Genomic DNA, 19120 nt, shown 5'->3' on the forward strand with positions numbered 1-19120 from the left:
AGACCACTTAATCTGCTCTGCCATGGCCATTTCCCCCTCCCAGGCTTGGAAACGAGAGGGAGGTCAGGGAGGTCGTTTCCTTCCTTGCGGATGCTGTTTCCTATCTGCTGCCTCTAGCTTTTCTCATCACTTGCTGTAAGACACGACTGCTTCAACACATGAAAGGAACCCAACAGGCTTAGCCTGATGGAAAGGTGAATGTAGCCTGGGGGCAACTCTCGCATCCTCAGTAACTCAAGCAAGGAAGAAATCCTGGGGCTTTCCTCAGAGTCTGTGTGGTTGCTGTGATTTATTTCCCCCCTCCCCAACTTCAAAGCATGTGTGTTGTTAGCTGCCTGCTCTTTGTGCCTCAGTTCTCCACTTTGAGACAGGTAGTTTTGAAAGCACTTCGCTGTGTCTTGATTTTTCCCAGTAAAAGAAGGCAGTGAGTTAGTTTTCCTTCCTGCTGAATGAGCTTCCAGAGGTGCAGAACTCAAGCTGGTATCACCCACCTCTAACAAAATGGATAGAAAATATTCTTTACCTGCCTTTTTAGTAAGTCACAGAGAGAGACATTAGCTCCCCTCTTATGCTTATCTCTTGTTCTGTATGTTTCTGCATCCACCTTACAGAGCCTTTCTCTTTTAGGGGGGTAAAAAGTTTATTTTCAACAAAAAATGTCAAGTAAATCTTTTGCCATTTCCATTAAAAGATCGGTTACCTCTGTGCAGAAATGTGCTGGAACTAATGTAATTTTACATTTGGGATTTTCTACTAGATGTTGACTCACCTTCAGTGTCTGATCATTTTTCACTTATTCTACTTCGTATTCCCTGCTTTTGATACTTTCTATGAAGCTTTCCTCCTAAGATTTTCATTTAAAGCTGTAGTCTACACATCTCCTTTAAAAATAAGTTTTGCTCATGCTTTTGTATTAGTTCATTAGCCCACAGTGGGGAACTCTTTCTAAAAATTCTTCCTTACTGAATGTGCTTCGAGAGCATGGTATGCCTCAAAATTGCTCTAAGCTGAAAGTACCAGCAATAGCCATTATGCTTTTGTGCCATTAATACAGTTACCTTTTTTCCCCAGTTATGTCCCCCAGAGTATATTCCTGGAATTGTCAGTTCCCGGTTCAGATGGGGTCTCTTGCACTGCCATGTCTCCCAGAGCTGTTCATGTCCCTGTCCTGGCTGAATACCTCTCTGGCTTTAGCCGCAGCTCTGGAATCACACGTACAGCTCATAACGTGATTCATATCACAGCCGGCACCTGATTCGAAGCATAAGCATTTTTAAAGGTAATTGGAAGGTCGTTGCCCAGGTTAAGGAAATAATTCAGCCTCTTTATTTCTAGCAAAGTTGATATTCTCTGAGTGTGCACTGAGGGGATCGTGTGTGCGGTTTCTTTTTGCTTGGTCTACCACTTCTGCTTATTTGTTTCCACTTGTTCATGGGGTTTTTGATCCTCATACCCCCCTCTCTCTGCTGGCTGAACCTTCATCTCTCCAGTGCTCAGCCAGGAAAAGATGGTCTCACCAGGGCGTACGATTTCATATTTTTCTTCTTCCTTGATCTCCCGTAGTCAAATCTATTTTATCTTCATCATTGCTGTGGGCAAGCTAGGTAATTTCTTTTGCCCCCACGCCAGCAACTTTCTTGGTAAATCCAAACAAGCCCATAGCCTGCTGTCCTTTACTTCTTGCCCATCTCCACACATCTTTGAGTCAGGAGCTTCTTAGAGACCTTCATGACATATATTGTTTCTTCTTAGCCGCTTGCTTTAAGCTGTCTCTCTTACTTTCTTTCCATTTGTGAAATATTTATTTTTACAGCTGTCTGTTGCTGATGGAAAGCTCTGGTTATTACAGTCACTACTTCTCGTTTGCCGTCGAAGTCGTTGGCAGTGTGTGCTGGCAGGTGCCTCTTGCTGCCTTCCACTGCGCGGAAACTATAGGGCAGCTCCAGCGATGGGGTCGGTATGAGCTATGAGGGTCCACATGGAAATTGGTGCTTGATCAAGTGCCTGTAGAGCAGTTTCCTGTGAGAGGCTGGGAGGGACACTATTCCTCTCTCTTCCTTTTCCTTCTCCTAGCTTCTCAGTTGACATGACATCACATCAGGGACCTAATCACGCCAGTGCAACTGTTTTGGGAAACTTGTAGGTTCTTTCTGTGCCATGGTGTGAAAAACAGTTCCTCAAAGTGAAGAAATATTTATAATTTCTTTAGCTGTGTACAGCTGACTGAGCAAAAATCTAATACTTTCCTAACCTAATCTAGTTTTTGAGCATCCCTCTCTTTTCGTTGACAGTTTTCTGACTTGACTTTCTAGCAACTCATCGTAAGCAACTGCAGAGAGATTTGGTCAGTGTGTGTTGGCAGTCAGTGCTGCAGTCACAGCGAGTTTGTGACACCAGAATAAGCTGATTTAAGCATCTTAGTATTATAGCTTCTCATGTTCTTCTGCAGTGAGAAGACCTTGTGTGTTCTTGAGACCAGTGTTAGACTTCGTGTCTTAGGGTCCAAAATACTGGTGGTTTATGTGCCTACTGAAAATTAGGGCAACTACTGCCCTACAAAGAAAGGTCTCTTAGTCACATTTCTCTCATGTTCTCTAGTGATGGATGAAATTTCAGCTTTTTGGGGAGGGCCTTTTTAAAGTAACTCTGAAAGACGCCCATTTCTGTTCTCCCTTAGTGATTTAATGTCTTAGATTTCAGCTCAATAAACTGTTTGAGTTCTTTCCTCTCTGAGTATCACTTAGTGTTAGTAGATGTTTTGTAACACAGCTCCTGGATTCTGTGGAAACTCTGCTGCATTTAAAACTTTGAATTCCAATAGCTCCAGCCACGGACATAAAAAAAAAAATTAAAAAAAAGTCATCTAATGTGTATCACGTCTTCTTTCAGGCAAAGAGCAGAGGTGATAACTTTTATATTTTAGCTAATAAGGATTCTAGTATGATAAAGGTCTTGCATTAATATTGTGATTGCTATATTCAAAAACAACAAAGACCTGAGGAAGCACAACTTCCCAGATGTTAAAATTTTTATATTATAATTCAGTCAGATATATGTATTATTTAGAAATCTTTCTAGATATCATCCCCTCAAAGATCTGTCCAAGGGACTGAGGAGACTGTATAGTTCCGTAAATGTGTCACAGTAATCAAAACTATCCAAGTTTCCCTTAGGTCAGAATTCACATTTAAAAGTAGCTCCAGCAGGGATTGTTGCTTTTGCTTCTTGTTTAATTTAATCTATTTGAAATAGCCTAGAAAAAAATTACTGAATTCTTAAAGAATGTAATATGCTTTTTTATCACCATAATATAATTTGGAACTATTCAATACTTTATAAAAATCACTGAGAACTTTATTAATGTCTCTATGAGGAAATTGGCTCCCTGCATGATTTTTAATTTCTGATATTAGGCAGCATATTCGATTTCCCTTTACTAAAAGTGCTAACATACTGTTGGCTCTATTCCCCCTTTTCATATATCTGATATTTGGCTGGTGGAAGTGATATATGAGTACTTTGTGATAATAGTTGTTCGTAAGCTGATTTAACAGTTTTTAATTCAACTTCATTAGCCTTAGAGGGGTTGTTTTTCGTAAGATCTTTTCCTGGGATTTAATTTAGGCTCCCATTTTGTCTGCTGCTTGATCATACCTTTCTTTCGCCAGCTGATGGTGAATGAAATTATCATCCCTCATCGCAAGCGCCTTAGAGGTTTGGTGGAGAGCTCTGTGCAAGTCCAGCGGGTCCTGATTGGATTCGCGGCATTGCAGCCGTTTCTCTTCCTCGTGCCCTGGTCACAGCAACTTGTTTCCTGCTACAAAAGTGCACTCAATCTCCTTTTGTTTTGACCTGGAGGGGTAATATGGAGGGACATGTTGAAATTGGTGTATTCCCCCTTGTGTTGAGTCGAAAAGACTAACAAGGGAAAAAATCAATTCATGAAGAGTGTGAGTACCCTCTATCTTCAAATACCTATCAGCTGTAAATCACCTTGCGCTTGATCGACCAAACAGCACAGGTTTTTCACCCAAGAGTGTCTCTAATTTTGACAACAGTTGCATTAAATTTCCCACCTTGAATAGCAGCAAAGCTGAGGGAGCTGAGAACTCTCCAACTCCTTTCAGAAAAAGGATGATTACTCAAATATAGAGGTTTTTTAATTTCACCCATTGCAGTTGCATAGTTAATTAAGTGTCATTGTTTAGATTGTGAAACTGTTTTTCGGGATTTTGGTCTTTGCTGTTAAAATTTGCTGCTAGGCAAAAAGTGGATTTAGCTATTTTTTAATCAAGACAAGCCTCAAAATAGAGGAGAAAAATTGTCTGCCTTTAGCTGGTACTGAAATCCAAGCTACTTAACGGAAGAAAAATGTCATGCTATTAGCCTCTAATACAATCATATTACTTTGGTCTTTTGACAAAGTAAAGCCTCATTGATATTAAATATGAAAAGTTACTACTTTCCCAGTAGCAACTTTTCATAAGGAGTTTTGATTTTTTTCCACTGAGTTCTAAGAGACTGGTCCATTAATAATGTATCGCATTGCTCACAAGTCACATATGCTTAGTAATTAGGAAACACTTGTAATGAGTCGAAAAGGGTAAGGAAAGCATCAGAGTATGTGCAAGTCCAAAACTACAGAAGACTGAGGCTAATAATTACCTGGGCTTCAAAAGCTTTTCAAATTCTAACAACAGATCCTACTTAAAATGAACAACAGACATTGCACAGACGAGAATAATGAAAGAAGTCCAATCTTACCATTTGGGATAAAGGATATCTAAATAGATATAAAGGAGGGGGGAAAAAAAATAAAAGGCTTTAAATATAGCTTCTGGCAATCTTGGCAAGGTTTTCTGAAGGAGATAGTAAGAGTTAGGTTTCCAAATATTGCTAGATTCTAACGGGGGCTAGCTGCTAACTCCCTTAATCCCCCATGCAAATCCTAGCCCATATATATATCTACACTATGAAGTTCACTCCATAACTGACAGCTTCACAGTATATGAAGAATTTCACCTACACAGGAGGGTTAAATTCTTTGAATTCTGCGTTTCGGTGATGAAACTGGGAGTCGTTTTTCAATTATTCTTTGTTTTGATTAAACAGACCCCTCGTCACCACACCAAATATTGTTTGAAATATTTTTCTCCCTTCCAGCGAGCTGTCAGCAGAGGAGCCCTGGGTCAGAGCAAGACCTGGCTGTGGTGCCCAGTACAGAGAAAAGGGAGTTGCAGTGGAATAACACTGTCCATCCACTCAGGCTTCAGCTTTGTTTCAGTACAGCTGTAAAACACCATGTGGAATTAAGCAATAGAAATATTAATTTTCTTTTATATTTTTTTTCCTTCCTTGATGTAGGTGCCAGTTAGGTGACATGGATCAAGAAAAATATTAAATTCTGAACTCTATAGAAACCTGACTCTGGAAACAACTTTTAAGCCTGAGAGGATAATTTGGGGAAAGGCTGAGAGGAGGGGAAAAATAACAGTGGCATCAGCCATTGCCTCCAAATCCCCTTTCCCTATCTGTATGTCAAAAAATCCAGTATAAGATACTCCAAGGAAATATTTTTCTCCATTATAACATGGTCCTCATTACTAAGTATATGAAAATATTTAAAAATATATATTGTCACCACTCGCCAGAGAGTTAGGGCAGCACTGAGCAGCATTTCTAGAGAAGAGGGCTTGAGGCATAGAAAGACTAAATGACTCATCCATGATCAGACAAGTCTGTGATAGGAAAGAAAATTGAAAGTCCTTCTCAAACTCTAGTCAATGAGCCAAAAATATGCTATGTAAAGCAATGAAGAGGTTTTTTTCTGTTTTCTTGTGTACAGTGGTGGAGGGGTCGTTCTTGCTGTTTATTCTGAATTTTGTCATGGAATCCAAAGAAGCACAATCATGCTCAAGTGCTTGCAATAAAATTAGTGCAATAAAAATAAAACATATGAAAAAGTTGCAATTAGAAAACTGCAATAAAATCAGTGCAGAGTAGAATGCAAAGACAGTGGCCCAGCTGTTGAGTCTGGGGATCATGTCTGCGCTCAGAGTTTGTGGAGAGCTGTTTGCAAATCTGGGTGGCAGTAAGGTGGCCTTGACGGGGTGACGCAACTGGTTCATATGAGTTTGGCTTCTGCGATTGACCTTTGTCTGGGTGCAGCAGCACTGGGAGGTGTTCCTGCTCAGGACCTGAGTCCTGGCTACTTTTTCTATCTGTATTGTGCTACATCGAGCCCAGGACACTGGAGGAATGTACTTCAAGTTCTGGAACTAAACTTTCAGTTGAGCTGGAGATTCATAGGTGGATCTAAGGCATGTTAAGGATTACTTTGGTCTTTAGGAGCTGGTTGTACCATTAATTTTTTTTTTTAACCTGCCTTTTGAAACATGAAGGCTGGGCAGAGCTGGACTCTGGATGTGGCATCAGTGGTGTGGTACCACCACGTTCTCATAGGCAGTAGGATGATGATCAAGTATGGTCAAGTCACTGTAACTGAGGTCAGATGTAGTTTGTCCCTAGCTTCAGCCTGATTCCAGCCTCCAGGCTTTCTATATTCCTTTGTAGCCTAATTCCTAAGACTTCATGGGTTGTTTATTTAACATATTTTGTGCTAATAAAGTGATATTTGAGACACAGTTACCCTCTATTCTGTAAACTTGTGTCACACTGTGCTGTGCCTCTTGGTTGTCTTTTATAGGTCTTAAAGGTGTTGTGAGACATAAGGACAGGGAATGGATGTGTTACGGATGGGCTCTTCAATGAGCCAGTTGTGTTGTGGATACATAGGACTGCAAGAAACTGAACTTAATGATTATTGTTGGCCCTTTCATTCCCTTTTTTGCGTGAAATTGCCTTTGCAGACACTGCATAATATCTGCCTCAGTTTTGTGTAATATACTTTGGGAGCGGTGAGACATCTCATTAACTCCTCAAAGCTGATTCTTACTCGTTGCTAGAACAATAGCATGAAAACTCAAACAAATCTCTGCCAACATCTGGAATTTTTTGCAAAAATAAAGCAATGTGTAAATGAAGAGCTTAGCTACCACCCAGCAGCTACATCAGCTGCTTTGCAGACACAGTCTGCCCCAAAACTGCCTGTTTACGATTTAGCTTAATCCATGGTTTCACAAATATAGCATGCTTTGCTGATATATGCTCCTATTATAGATATAATCTAAGTAATGAATATGAAATTTCTAGATAGCGTTGTGACCTGGTAACAGAGAGAAGACAAACTGTTCCATGCCCAGTGAAGTGGGCAAATGTAATATAAAGTACCACTAATTTCACACTGCATTCCTGTTGTAGCTTTTCAGCATGCTTTCTTGCAGACACAAAATGATTTCTCACACAGTATAATGACAAGATACTTCCAGCACATTGCCCTGGATTGTAAAAGTTGGACCATATTAATAGTATTTCCCTGTTTTCTTTGTCACTACTCAAGAGTTTCTTTTTTTTTTTTTTTTTTCATTGTGGAGAAGGGAAATGAGATCCTTGTTGCTTCAGGCTGTAAATTTTAAATGAGTAGCATGATCATCTGTAACGTCGAAGCAAAGGTCAAAGGAATTTTTTCTGTATTTTTTTCTGTGTTCTTTAACTGGCTCTTCTTTGATGTTTACACTGCACATACATCATGATCATTATATCCCTCACTCTTGCATCATTAATGAAACTACAAACGAGATGACTCAAGTTATGAACAACCAATGCTTCAGTCTAACACAGGCAGATGTGAAGGAGGAAAATGAGCTAAATAAAAATACTTATTGAAGGGATTGTTCCCTGGTGTAAATGCACTTAAAGAGAATATGACTAAATGAGAGGATACTATATCTTTCTGGAGTAATTTTCCAACTCAGTAAATCTTTTATTCATTGATTGGTAAAATAAGAGAACATTTTGGGGTAAAAATAAGGAATTTGAAAACCTTTCAGCAATATTTCGTTATATGCCTCCTTGTTTCATGAAATTGAGCTAGTAACAGTTTGCTTTAAATTTTATGTGGTGCATTTAAAACCTGCTTCTTTGGGTAAACGGGAAAGCTGTAGAATTCCCTGGGAAGGTCTCAGTGTTATCAAACCATGAGGACGTGGGTTTTATTCGAGGCACAAAATAGAACGATACGTTACCTCTTAAAAAAGTTATTTTCTTATAGAAGTGGGTTTGTAAGAACATGCACACCTCTCGGAAAAACCCACGATTGACTCGGCACTAATTTACTCTCCTTTTGGCACGATTACGATGGGTTTCCTGTTCCCCTTTGCTGCTGGATAGAGAGATGTTAGCTGAAGAGGTGTTCCAGGGGCACGTCTGCTGAGCATCTCTGGGAGGCTGCAGACATCCGGGCGGGAATGGCAGCGGGATGCCATGCGGGCACACGCCGCTGGGATAACCATTTCGATTAGCGCTGTGTTAAAACAAGACAAATGCTCAGTTTGGATACATTTGCATGTAAAGGGCAGTGACCAGTAAAACATTATTCTCAAAGTTTTATTGTGGAATGTTTGCAAAATTGGACACGGTGATTTTTAACACGCTTCACAAAATGGCTTTTGTCTGCACTGAAAGCGATGTGACTCTAAAGTCCAGTTACTAACAAGTTCAAGGTGGTTTTAAACATGAGCACATCATATAAGGCTTTTTAGAGGCTTCTACATTATGAGTTTTATAAAGATTATGGTTTGAAATTCACAAACAATTTAGATTTTGATGCCTTTGTTTTTGAAGCAGGAATAGTCAAAATGGTGGCTGCATTTCCAAATACTCATTTTGCATGCAGAGTAACAACTCTTTAATAAGAATTTTTACTGCAGTATCTTAATGTGCAGTTTTATTGCCTATTATTTTTAGCGAGCATTTATAAAGCCTTATGTTTGGGGTTTAACACCTTAGCTATTTCCCATCATAACAGGTTGAAATTTGGCATAGCAGTGGCAACCCTCATTTCAAAATTTTCACAGAAAATTATAAACAGCAAATTGCTATTTCGTAAAGATTTTGTTAATTTCCACACTTTGAAGCCTGTCAACTTAAATGTCAAATAATATGACATCCATATGGACCATTAGATCAATGAGAGCGTAGGACCAGAGCTGCCTCAAAGTGCACATCCTGTAGTGACACCTCTGAAGTTCTAGAACAGCCAAAAAGAAAAAAAAAAAGAAAAGAAAAAGCAAATTGTCAAAGTTATGGTAGGAAAGGGCAAGACAGCTAAAACTGTCTTTAAAAAAATCCTTCATTCTGTCATTTTGGAAAAGTTCTGAAGTTTCGGTTTCCAAGTTGCAAACGTGGCACTGCAGCAGAGGTCTGGTTTTAAGCCAGCTTCAGAGTTAGCAAGTTTTGAGCTTTCAAAATGCAACCAGAGTGCTTTTCATCAGGATCTATCTGAACAGTATGCTGGTTGATGTTTATGTTGTCTTTAACTTTAGGATGTGGTCTAAATAGCACATAGTGTTGTTTTCTCCTTGCTGCAGAGTCCAAATGTTAAATTTCCCATGGATATTTTTTTTTTTTTTTTCTGTTTATAACCTTTGGAATTCATGGAATATGTGTGCCATTGACATTACAGTATTCAGGGCTTATAGTAAAATGTTCTCTCTATATTATAGAGTTCATATTAAATAGCTGGGATATCTTTTTATGATTCAGAGCACCAGTAACTGAGTCAGTTGGGCAGAAGCTGCGTTCTGCTTTATTTGGGGTATTTTCATCTTGGCAACGTAATATCTCATTTGAAACAAATGTATATTGCGCTATTGATTTTCATGGGTCTTAGAATAATAAAAACATCACGCAGCAATAAAGAAAAAAGCATACTTTTTCTGTATACACTATGTTTGGATGCAGCTCAGAGCTTTTCATGGATGTAAACATAAAACCTATGTTGTTACACAAAAATACGAAGCACTTTATTTTACACTATGCAGTATCCATATAATAAGTCTTTAACTCAAATGTGGTCCTAATTCTGCAGAGCTAAGCTCTTTGGAGCATACTGCAAAGAAGTTTTCCCTGCCCATGGCATGGGGGCTTGGAACTAGATGATCTTTGAGGTCCCTTCCAACCCAAATCATTCTATGATTCTCTAAGTGCTCCTGCTTCAGAGAGGGGCAATGCCTTTCTTTCTCCTTGTTTACTTTCAGGAAGGCTGATCTGCTATGAGTTTTACTTATAGATTTTTTTTTTTACTATTACAAATTTTGAATACTTACCAGGCTTCACTCCTAACAACTCTGCTACCTGGCAGAGAGAAGAACAAAGCCTTGGAAGAAATGGCATCCAGTATGTCCAGTCCTAGAGACCGTAGAAGGTCAGGAAAGAGTCTGTGGTGGTGACTTTCTAACATTGTAATAGTGTTGATACATGGGACATTTCTGGTAGTACTGATGTCATTTACTCACCAATATTACTATGTGCTGATTTAAGAAGTACAGAACCCAAAGGAGGTGGGGAAGAGACTCTTTGGTTTTACAATATTGGCTTTAGCAGTAATGCCTTGGGCATTATAGCTAAATAATATATATATAGCTGGATCACTAGGTGATCCAGCGCATCCAGCTGCTTTGGAAAAGTGTCTATAGCTATGTCTTTGAGTGTATTTTTCAGCAAATATGAGTTAATAATGTAATGTCATCTTAATGTAAAAGCTTAGATAAATGACTTTTGAAGTAATTGAATTTTTTATTTTATTTTTTTTTCTGGAGATGATCTTAAAAAACCTGATTATTGGATTAAACTGTTTTTTTTTCTATATTAAAGAAAGTTTTTTTGAATAATAAGTTCAGTTCAGGAACATTGATGCCTCAGTGAGGAAAAGGCAATGCCTGCGTTATCCTTCTGAGGTTCTGTTGTCTTTCTGCTGTCCATCACCAACTCCTTCTCTTGGTGAAACTAAGTCAGATTTTACAATACCTTTTAGCTTTCAATATTCATTAAACTAAGTTTAAGAGGAGCATTGAATTTAATGTCTTGGAACAAAACAGTGGAAATATTTCTGTTCTATTTTTTGGTTTGTGAAATGAATTCAGAAAAATGGCTATTGTTAGAAATCAATAGTTAATTGAAAGATGCAGTACATTTTATCGTTAGTAGTTAATTTCCCTAATAGTAATATCAAGTTTTTAGTGCTAGCTATTTATAGGATTTATTGTATTTTTATGCCATTGTTAGAAATCTAATGCATTATTAGAAATGTATATACTTCTTGATTTTACTTACGTATTTCTTTACTCTCAAATACAAATTAAAAGATATTATACCAAGGTTGCTATTAATTTACTTTCTTTACAAAATCTTAGACTAATCGGCTGGTGGGGTCATGAATTCAAAACACGATTCTTCATGGAAAACAGTATGTACTTTTAAATTTTCAATTTTTCTTAATTTGATATATTTATATATAACCAGCTTCACTGTTACCGTAGCTTGAGTAGAAAGGGTAGAACTTTGCATTTCCTCACTAATGGTAAAGTTATTAAGCTAAACTCATCCCAAATATGTAATGCAGTGGAGCTAATAAAATAAATATGGGAATAAATTTGGTCTCTGGGCATATGAGTCTGTCTGCTTCTAGACATTTTGCTGAAATACCTTCAAAATGCAGATGTAGAATATGGATGAAACTTTCAAAGTATCTCAGTGAATTAAACTCATAAGTCTCTGAGGAGAGAGGATTTGCTATCATTCACTTGGGTGAATCTTACTTCAGGATTAGTCCCGTTGAAATTAATGAGACATTATATAAATAAAGGTACAGCAACCTGACAGAAGTCATGAAATACCACTGACATTTCAGTATCTCCAAATCCTTTGTGCTAGTGAAGGATGGATATAAGACAAAACCAAACCTGCTCTGAAATAGCTAAATATTTATTGTCCCAATACAAAATGAGGACTCCTTCCAAATCTGACAGTCAGACTCTTCAGCTCCATTTGAAATTATGGCAGAGAGAGTATCCTGAGGGATCAGGAGAAGAAAGAAGCTTTTTGGTTTGATTGGTTGTGTTGTTTTTAACATATTTTTGATTTTCTGTGGCAGCCGCTATTGATGTGACTTTGGCTGGAGAAACCTCTCTAACAGACTCAGTTTTTGCTTTTTATTTTCCCACAGAATTTAAGAGAGTGGCGCTGTGGAAAGCCAGCAGGAGACACAAATTGCCTTGAAATACCATTAGAAGAAGAAAAAAGTTGTTTATTCATTTTCATGGGCAGTTTATAGGGGAGAAGTTGGGCAACTATTGCTATAAAATTAGCCAGTCTGTTGTGCATGGAAAGCGTTTCCTCCACAGCATCCTCTTGCTCTGGTGCTGGACCATGAAATATAAACGGTGACACAGAACGTACAGCGAGGTTTTATAGATTTATTAAATAGATTTTGGTGAAATTTCACAGCCTAAAGTCTGTGCAACCTCTCTACATGGCCTGAAGCTACACTTAGCTGCATATGCACTCTCCCATGTGTCTCGTCACTTTAATAAAGTTAAGGAACATGATTCCCTGCTCGTGGCAGCACTGCGGCTCCGCACGAGTGTGTCTCTGCTGACTTGGAATTTCTTTAGTTTGTGCCAGTGTTAAAAGAGATTGAAGTGTAAAGGTGGCTTTAACGCACACCATTTAAACAAATTAATTGCAGTTCTCTAGTTCCCATCAAGCTGCTAATGAAGTCTTCTGCTGGGTAAAATTGGGCTTCTCTCGAAGTTAAAAGTATTAGCTGTGAATAGATTACTATTTCCTTTTAATGACTGATTCCTACAGGCCACGTTAGGGAAATATTTTATTGCGTGAGGATGGACTTCAAGATAAGGTCCAATCTGTTAAAAGGAAGAAATCAAAACCGCTAATATAAGTTACTCATTTTCCAGAATTACAACTAAGTGAAGGAATTAATGGATTTCGGTTATCAAATCCTCCAATTTTACTGATCTGTGCTCTGCAAGCTAGTTTAGAGGTAAGTAATTGCTTTACTTTGAGCCTGAATTTAAGAGTATAAAAATGTTAAATGAATGTTATGTGTACTATTGCTGTCTCCCTTAAAAAAACCCTGCAGAATAACTAAAAAGGGAATGGGCTGGAGACGAAAACCAAACAAAATAACCCCACAACCCTGAGACACCACGGCCTTTAATAAATGTACTCGTCCCTTCTCTGTTCTCACAAGTTTTGCTGTTGGATCCAGTATACATGAGGTTTGCACCTCCAAGGCTGACTGCTAGCACTGTGTTTCTCCTGTCTTTTCGGGGTTTTTCCCACAGAGACACTCAGAGTGCGCCCCAGTGCGCCTCACGCAAAGGATGCCCTTAGACATCTTCCTAGAAAGGAATCGTGTAGCTTAAGAGTTGCATCCAGAGTTGCTTCTACATACATTTCCCTGGCCAAAACAGACTTATCTCCTTTATGAAAGAGAATGGATGTGGCCACTGGGTGCTCTGGAGTCCAGTTTGAACCAGTGGCTTTGGGAACCTGTCCTCTGCAGTTGTCTTTTTTATTAGAAACAGAAGAGACAGAATCTGTCTGTGAATGCTTCCTAAAAGGGGAATTCATGAGTGTGGAATAGTTCCAGACTGGGTTTTGTTTCATCTTTTCATTAGTTTTTTGATGGCCAAAGAAGCAGAGCCCCATCTCTATACGAATCACTGAGATCACAGCTGTGGAAAGGGCAGTCCTGCCGTACACAGCTCATCCCTTCCTGGCTAGGAAGGGGTGTCCCATGTGCTGAAAGCTTTCTGGTCCACCTTGGAGAGCACAATTCAGCCCTCTCTGAAGGCATGCAGCTCTTCTCCAAACGCCTTGTATCACGCTGTGCTTCACAAGACACTGCTGCATTTCTCTTATGGAGGGTTCACTCCTGAAATGCAAGATTCTAGGTCTTTGCAACTGAAAAGGAACATTTCACATTGATTTTCCTGCTATATGCTACATATACTGCTATATGCTACATATACTACTATATTAAAATTTCTCCTAAGCTGCTTTTCAAGCCAGCCTTGGTTAGCAAGGCTTTGCCATCAGCATAAACGGGAGAAATTTATTTCTGTTAGAGTTCCATTAACGCCAGTGTAACAGCAAAGCTAATGCTGGAACAAAGAGCAATGTCCATATACTGTAAGTCCCTCCTTACTTACTGAAAAAACAGTACCTTCAGCAAACAAAGTCAGAAAATGGCCAATTGTGCTCTCTCCAGCTTACATGCAACGCTGAAGGACTGCAAAGGGCACAGCAACGCTTCTTGCTCTGCCTGACGATTTATTTTGTTAGTCCTTAACCATCCAGTATATTTTTTTAAACTTTATGTGACCTTCGAGATAAGCTGAAAGCTATTCTGATATGACCCAGATTGTCAGTGCTCCAGTTTGTGTGGGCTGATGTCATTTGCCCACTGCAGGGAGCCTCAGACAATGAGGGCTGAGCAGTTTCCATCGCCTCCCATTTCTGTGCCTGCATTACCTTTTGGCACAGCCAGGATTTCCCAGTGCTAATTGCTCTAATACAGTGGGAAACAAAATAGTTTTCATGTCTGGCAAGAGATGGCTGGTGAAATTGCATGCTACCTTCACTGGGACACATTAAGCAGAAGGCAGTGTTTCCAATGGAAACAATGAAAACTGCAAGTGTTAATGCATGTTATTCCTCAATAATGCTTGAAGTGGCTGTTATGGCAGTAGCTGCTCCCTTTTATGGAAAAAAGGGGAGCGCTCTACAGCCACATTTAAAAGGTCTTTTTGAACAAATTTCACCCAGGAGGCCAAATATTCCTTGCACAAAACCTGGGCAAACAGATTTTTGCATGAAGCCTGAGGAGATCCATCCCTCATACTGCTGCAAACCCAGAGGAATGGGAGGCAGGTCTCCGTTTTACCTCCAGTAATGTGTGTGTGTGTGCTCTGCCTGCCTGCGTGGGGAGAGAAGCACCTCTGGATTTGTTTGACCCGTACAAGTACGGATTGCTGACGGCTCTGGTCCCTGTCACGCTCGTTTCCATGACTGCGCTGTCTCCCTGAAAAGTCTGTCTCATTTTGTTTCACAGAAAAAACATGTAGGGGCTTCTGGTTTTGTGCAGCATCTCGTGGTTGTGATTGCATCATGGAGCCGTACTTGGGATGTTCTACAAAAGAGTGATTTGTAGACACTGCTGGAAACCAGACTTTGTATTTTAAGCAGGATTTCTCCATCAGTTACCTCTTCATACACTCTTTCAGGTGTTGATATAAGTAATCTTAAAAGTGTTACTCCTTCAGATGGGGGCAGCAATTTCTTGAGAGTGAAGATCACGGATTTCCATACAGGACCTCTGCCTTGCCTCTGGTTTTGCAGCTGTAGTCAGTGGAGGCACAATTGTCCATGAGCAGCTGTATGGCATTTATGTGCCAGAATCTGATTAGACAGCACGATTGGGTACTTGCATGTCTGTATCTTGTCATCTTTCCCTGAAGCTTCTTGCAACTGGAAGAAGAAAAGAGAGGTTTTGGGGTGAATTGTTTCTGGGGTGACATTTTCCATTATTCCTTGTAAAAGAGCATTTCCAGAGCAGAAGCTGAAGCTGTCTCACCTTCTCCTATTCCCAACTCTCCTGTTCCAACTCTGCTGCCATGTTGTTTGTTCATGTTTGTGCAAAAAAGTGGTACAGCCATATTTAACCGATTACTTTTCCACATCTCATGATGTTTTGAGTTTCTGCAGCTCACCAGTCCTTGTACCTGTAGAAGTGCATATAGCTATTAAACCAGAATCAAGTGAATATTTGTCTTCTTTTTTCCACCTACAAGAGACAGAGCCTTCACAGGACTGTGAAGGAAGTAAAGTCAACAGGTTAATATAAATATCTTGTTTTCAAAAACAATAATTTGTAGATCAGTCATGATATTTCAGTCTTGACCCTTGGATTTTGTTACTTGAGATACATACAAGGAAAAACTTGTTTGTGATTTTGAGTTTCATGCAGCCCTGTTGCATGTATAGAGAATTTATGGATCCTCTTCAGATATGCAAATGGCTGCTCTCTTAACAAACTGTTTTTGTCTGCAAATTCATTTATGCAGATATGCATGTGTCTAAAACTTTTCAACAGTAGACAGAAATGTCTTTTGTTATCTAAAGTAATACCATTATCCTGTGTTGTCAAAAGCCCAATCCTGCCATGTTTATGTGTAACATCTATCTGATATTACCACTTAATTCCAATGAAAATACGTATAAGAAATTTGCTACCATTTTAGTTGTCTTTACTTCCTTTTTATTTTCCATAGCAACACATTGTCATTCTAATGATTTAAAATCATTGCAGGTTTTTGGTCAAACTACAATGAAAGCACTGAGAAGGAAATCCGTTCTACTCACCGGTTACTTGGAATACCTGATAAAGCATTACTATAATGAGGATAAAACAAACCCAGAGAAGCCTTTTGTGAAAATAATCACGCCATCTCAGATTGAGGAAAGAGGATGCCAACTCACGCTATCTTTTTCCCTTCCAATCAAATCCGTGTTTGAAGAGCTGGAGAAGAGAGGAGTAGCTGTGAGTAAAGCAAACTTCGTCTTATGCACTGTTGTGTGAACCTACACCATACCAAAGTAATATTTTTTCTTTTAATCACATATAGTCTTGTATAAGGCCAAAAAAAGACTGGGAATGATGAAAATTTCTTACATAGCATCTTTAATCTTTATTTGTGCAAATAGTCAAATAAGTAGAGTTATTTTATAAATTATTTGTTACTCTGTATACTGTCCTTTCTCTATTGATTAGTTTCCAGTGGTTCTGTGAGTAGCACCCAGGAGTCACTACTGAGGTCTGAGCTGGTTTATGGGTACATTATGGTGGGAGATGTTACAGATCTGAAGCTGATCAGTCTGAACAGGAAAGTCAGGAAAAAGAAAAAAAAAAATCACTGGAAAAACACAAATAAGAGTGTGTCAGAGCTGTCCAGTGCGATGTACCGCCTGCACAGGCTTCTCCTGTTCAGTGTGCTTGTCCAGGTCCCCTGCCGTGGGTCCAGGCATGAGGCCAGAGACCACAAAGAGGAGGTCTGTGCCACCCCGGGATGCTGGCAGTCAGCAGCCCTTGGACAGATCTCACCAGTCTCAGTGCTCCAACTTGCACACCTATAGCCCGACGATGACGAGAAGCTCTGAATCTCCACCAGTCCCTTTCCCGATCTACAAATGGGCAAACTCTTGCTCTTCGTGAGGCATCGAGGTGGAGAAATCAACAAGGTGTAATTTCCTTAGAAACGTGTTTTAGCACTCAGAAAGAGGACACTGAACAGCAGTGTCACGTAATGGCGCAGTTACCGGTGAGCACTTCTCAAAAAGAATAAAAGCTAAATTTAAGACTATACATCTCGTGATTTAGAAGTGCTGGGAGGTGGTGAGGCTGATAGCGCAACGCCATATAAATGATACATGAGTTTTATTTCTGCTGGCGACTTGTGTCCCCAAAGGGCAACTCTTCTAGGCTAAATATGCTGCTGTTTTGGTGCTGCCAGAGAATTCCAGGAACTGCTGCTTTTAAGAGGGCACGGGGCCTTACGCTGTTGGCTTGTCTTCGCGATACAGTAATGTGCTTCAAGTATGAGAGATTATTCTATTCAGCAAAACGTTCAAATCCAGGGAGGGAGGAAGAAAAATACTGCAAGGCCTGTGACATTACTTGTACCTGCAGTACAAGACGCTCTGTCATCCTGGTGTGTTTCTGTTTCCTGGTGGCTTTTTTGTCACCTGCGTGCCTCTTCAGCTATGGGTTGCTACCATCAGTAAGATAAATTATGGGGTTGCATAGCTGATTCAGAGTCCCTTAGTGACACTACTACAGTCCTGCCCATCCTGACCCTTGCGTCCTTTTTCAGGCAACTCACCACTCTTCTTGTGATGTTCTTCATAATAATGCTCCTCACAATAGTTTCTTGGGGTTCCCGATATTTTTACTTGTGTTTCCTTGTCAGTCCAGTCATTTTTCCTTGAAGACAAGGATGACACTTAAAAATACAGTCTGACAGATAAATATGAAGTGACCTGAATTTACTAAGCGTTCCCTTTCTATTTTGCAGTGTGACATGCGAGAACCAAACGCTCTTCGCGTTGCCCCAGTTCCTCTCTACAATTCTTTCTGTGATGTGCATAGATTTATTGAAATCCTGGGATCTGCAATTACATCTTCAAAACAAACAGCAAACAATACTGCGCTATCTGGTTCTTATTGATGGCTCAGCTGTATCTTTTAATCTATTTCTGACTAAGATGCATTTATCCCGCTGAGCGATTCTTTGCTTCAAGTAGACTGAGCTATATCCCATGCAATTTGCAAAAAAATGACTGTGCTTGAATAGTTATTTACAACAGACATAGTTTTATTAAAGCTCATATTTCCACTCTGCTTTGACTTTGACTTCATGAATTAGTATGCTTTGTATATTTTAATGGGGCTTTTCTTAAACATTTTATGTAGTCTTATTACATTAGCTTTGAGAAGCATGAGAACTGCTATCAACTAGAACAGGATTGGAAAAAAAAAATCTCTTTTTTATTATAAAAATGATGCATAATAAAAAGTGGAAAGTAGAAAAATCACCAACAGTTAAAAGATACAGTCCAATTTACATTTTTAATTTATAAATTCTATTTAAAGTACACGGTATACTTTAAAAGTAGAAGTTGAACAATAAGTTGTTTAAAAACTGTTAACTACTGCATACTGAATTTTTCAAAAGGCCCAACATTTTGAAATTCTATTTGAATTAACGATTTAATTCAAGAACAGATTGACATTGCTGATACCTTCTTTAGTGTGGTACAGTTGGCTAAACCAAAGCATTTACTATTTATCTTCCTAGGTAGTCATCTTGAAGATGATACTCTTGAGAAAGCCGAGAACAATTTTAAGTTCATGTAAGCCACGAGTAAGTGTGAAGGGCTGGTGTGAGCACTTACTGCAGTTTTAACAAGGCTTATTTTGGATTAGGCAAAATGAACTATGAAGTGTTTAGGCCGCATCAAAATGTTTCATTGTTAACTTATAGTGTGGCCCAAATTTTTACAGAGATTTGCACTGGACAGCTAAGAGCAATGAAGAAAAAACAACACTTTACCCAGAGTTGTTTTAAGACATAAATAA

General features: G+C 39.2%; 1 protein-coding gene across 1 annotated transcript in view; it reads left to right on the top strand.

The window, feature by feature from the left end:
- The window catches only part of KYNU (kynureninase), a 56659-nt gene extending 38450 nt beyond the window's left edge, over positions 1 to 18209 (top strand). The window contains exons 10-13 of the mRNA XM_086615770.1: positions 11313 to 11365; positions 12876 to 12961; positions 16295 to 16525; positions 18057 to 18209. Coding sequence (XP_086471896.1) covers positions 11313 to 11365; positions 12876 to 12961; positions 16295 to 16525; positions 18057 to 18209 — 523 coding nt within the window. The remainder of the gene's footprint in view (positions 1 to 11312; positions 11366 to 12875; positions 12962 to 16294; positions 16526 to 18056) is intronic.
- Positions 18210 to 19120: the final 911 nt, after the last annotated feature.

This window comes from Tauraco erythrolophus, chromosome 8, assembly GCF_009769465.1.
Source record: "Tauraco erythrolophus isolate bTauEry1 chromosome 8, bTauEry1.pri, whole genome shotgun sequence".
NCBI lineage: Eukaryota > Metazoa > Chordata > Aves > Musophagiformes > Musophagidae > Tauraco > Tauraco erythrolophus.